We start from the raw sequence: 2,963 nt of genomic DNA, 5'->3' as shown, positions 1-2,963 counted from the left end.
ATGGTGGGCTGTTAGCATCTGCATCTGTCTCAGCCGCTGGTAGATCCTCTCATTAAAATATTCCGACGGTGAAATCCGTTTTAAAGAAGACAGCAGGCCAGTCCTGCAGCGCACCCTGCTGGCTGCAGTTCTTATATGCTTTGGAAGTTCTGCACACTCTGCACCATTTATTTAACTATTTTTGCCAGTGGACTGGTTTGAGAGTTTTGGTTTTGAGTGGCTGCTCGGAAAAGCCATCTTTGCATTGTTCCCGGATCGTGCTCCGCGCTCACTGCAGCCACCTTCGCCGCCCACCGCCTCCTCCAACGCGGACTCTGGCAGCTTTCTCGCCAGAGTCCTCGAAATTCGACTAATTCCTTACTCGCAGCATCGGACCACCGGCGTGCTCCACCATGTCAGACGCGGCAGTGGACACCAGCTCCGAGATCACCACCAAGGACTCGAAGGAGAAGAAGGAAGCTGTGGAGGAGGCAGAGAATGGAAGAAATGCACCTGCCAGTGGGAACGCTCAAAATGAGGAAAATGGGGAGCAGGAGGCTGACAATGAGGTAGATGAAGAAGAGGAAGAAGGTGGGGAGGAAGAGGAGGAGGAAGAAGGTGATGGTGAAGAAGAGGATGGAGATGAAGACGAGGAGGCTGAGGCTCCTACGGGCAAGCAGGTAACTGATGATGATGGTGATGATGATGGTGGTGGTGATGATGATGGTGATGATGATGATGACACCAAGAAGCAGAAGACTGATGAGAATGACCAGACAGCAAAAGGAAAGGCTAACCTTACGCACCGTGACCTATTCACCCTCCACTTCCCGTCTCAGAATTTAAACGTGGTCACCTTCGAGTAGAGAGTAGAGTAGTGCCACCCACAGATGACATGCGCTCTCCACCACACCGCCAGAACCACAACATGAATTGGCAACATGGGAGGAGAAAAGAACCAGAACCTCCTAGGCCCTGCTTTTTTTTCTTAAAAGTACTTTAAAAGGAAAATTTGTTTGTATTTTGTATTTGCATTTTATATTTTTGTACATATTATTAGGGGTCAGCCATTTTTCATGATAACGGGTGACCGAACCAGCCTTCAGAGCGTTTTCTGTCCTACTTCAGATTGGACTTGTGGTGTGACCATGCTCATTATAACCTCAAAGGAGGGCTGGAGAGATGGTTCAGCGGTTAAGAGCACCGACTGCTCTTCCAGAGGTCCTGAGTTCAATTCCCAGCAACCACATGGTGGCTCACAACCATCTGTAATGAGATCTGATGCCCTCTTCTGGTGTTGTCTGAAGACAGCTACAGTCTACTTACATATAAAAAATACATAAATCTTAAAAAAAAAAATAAAAAGGAAAAAAATAACCTCAAAGGAGACAAAAAACCTTGTAAAACAACAACAACAACAACAACAACAATCTTATTCCGAGCATTCCAGTAACGTTTTTTGTGTATGTACCTAGCTGTACTATAAGTAGTTGGTTTCTATAAGATGGTTGAAAAGGCCAAAGATAAAAAGATTTTTTTTCCTCTTTTTTGTCTATGAAGTTGCTGTTTATTTTATTTTATTTATTTATTTATTTTTTGGCCTGTTTGAGGTGTGTGTGAAACAATGTCCAACAATAAACGGGAATTTTATTTTGCTGAGTTGTTCTAACAACAAAAAAAGAGTTTAGTTTTTAAGATTTATTGGCTATCAAAAAACCTTTTTTAAAAAAAAATGCATGAAATACGATTAAATTGTAGAGCTCCCCATAACTGAAAATGTGTGTGTGTGTGTGTGTGTGTGTGTGTGTGTGTGTGTTTAGACTTGGAAATTTGTTTCAGAACTGCACAGAATTGAGAATCTATTTTAAAATCAAACCAATGACCAGTGAGCTGCTCAAGTAGATAAAGGTGCTCGCCACAAACTGATGAGCTGAGGTCCATCCCTGGGACCCCCGTGATGGAAAGAAAGAGTAGAGTCCCACAAATTGTCCTCTGGTTTCCACACTGGTGCTGTGGTACACACATGCACTCACACACTCACACACACAAGCACATGTGTGGGCACACACACACATACGCAAACACGAATGAATGGATAAATATAATTAAAAAAATTTAGGTAACAATTTAAAATGTGAGACTAGGGACTAGAGAAGATGGCTCGGTGGTTAAGAGCACTTGTATAACCATGAGGACTGGAGTTTGTATCACAGCATCCACACACCAAACCAGACATTCCTTGCATACTTACATTGCAGACCCAGTTCTGAGAACTTGGAGACGGGAGAGTTCATGAGACTTGTTGGCTTCCAGCCCAGCCAAGGAAACAAAGCACAGGCTCAGGGAGAGACTCTGCCTTAAAGGGATAGACAGAAAGTAACACAGGGTTCCTGATGCCCTTCTGAAGCTGGCAGTTGTGAGCCGTCCATCAAGAGTGTTGGGAACTGAACTCTGGTCCTCTGCAAAATCAGCGAGTGCTCTTAACCGCAGAGCCATCTCTTCAGCCCAATGAAAAAAATGTTAAAACGTGGTCAGGACATTTATTTTTTTTGTAAGAATCACACAATTTAAAATATCAAAAATGAAAATGATTGACCAGACATAGTGGTGAATGCCTTAAATACTAGCACCCAGGAGACAGAGGCAGGTAAACTCTGGGAGTTTGAAGGCAGCCTGGTCTATATAGAGAATTTCATGTCAGCCGGGGTTACCCAGTGAGATTGTGTCTCGACAGAACAAAGCAAAGCAAAAACAGAGCATTTTATGATTCACCGTTTATTTAGTTATTTTGGGGACAGCGTCTTATGTAGCCTAGGCTAGCCTCCAACTGGCTCTATAGATAAGGATGGGCTTGAGCTCTGGGTCCTCCTGCCCTGTCCCCTTTCTCCCAAGTGCTAGGATTACAGGCTTGTGCCACCGTGCCCAGTTCAACTAATTGTTTATGAGCAAGCTCGGTTTATGAGCTGCTCTGTACAAACTTTGAT

At 43.9% G+C, this 2,963-nt stretch overlaps 1 protein-coding gene across 1 annotated transcript; it reads left to right on the top strand.

Annotated features, from left to right (window-relative positions):
• Positions 1-386: 386 nt before the first annotated feature.
• Positions 387-845, top strand: LOC116906661 (prothymosin alpha-like). The gene has a single exon (XM_032909843.1). The coding sequence runs from the start codon at positions 393-395 to the stop codon at positions 843-845; it is 453 nt and encodes a 150-aa protein (XP_032765734.1). The 5' UTR covers positions 387-392.
• Positions 846-2,963: the final 2,118 nt, after the last annotated feature.

This window comes from Rattus rattus, chromosome 1 (assembly GCF_011064425.1).
Source record: "Rattus rattus isolate New Zealand chromosome 1, Rrattus_CSIRO_v1, whole genome shotgun sequence".
Taxonomy (NCBI): domain Eukaryota; kingdom Metazoa; phylum Chordata; class Mammalia; order Rodentia; family Muridae; genus Rattus; species Rattus rattus.
This window is presented reverse-complemented; position numbering and strand designations above follow the sequence as displayed.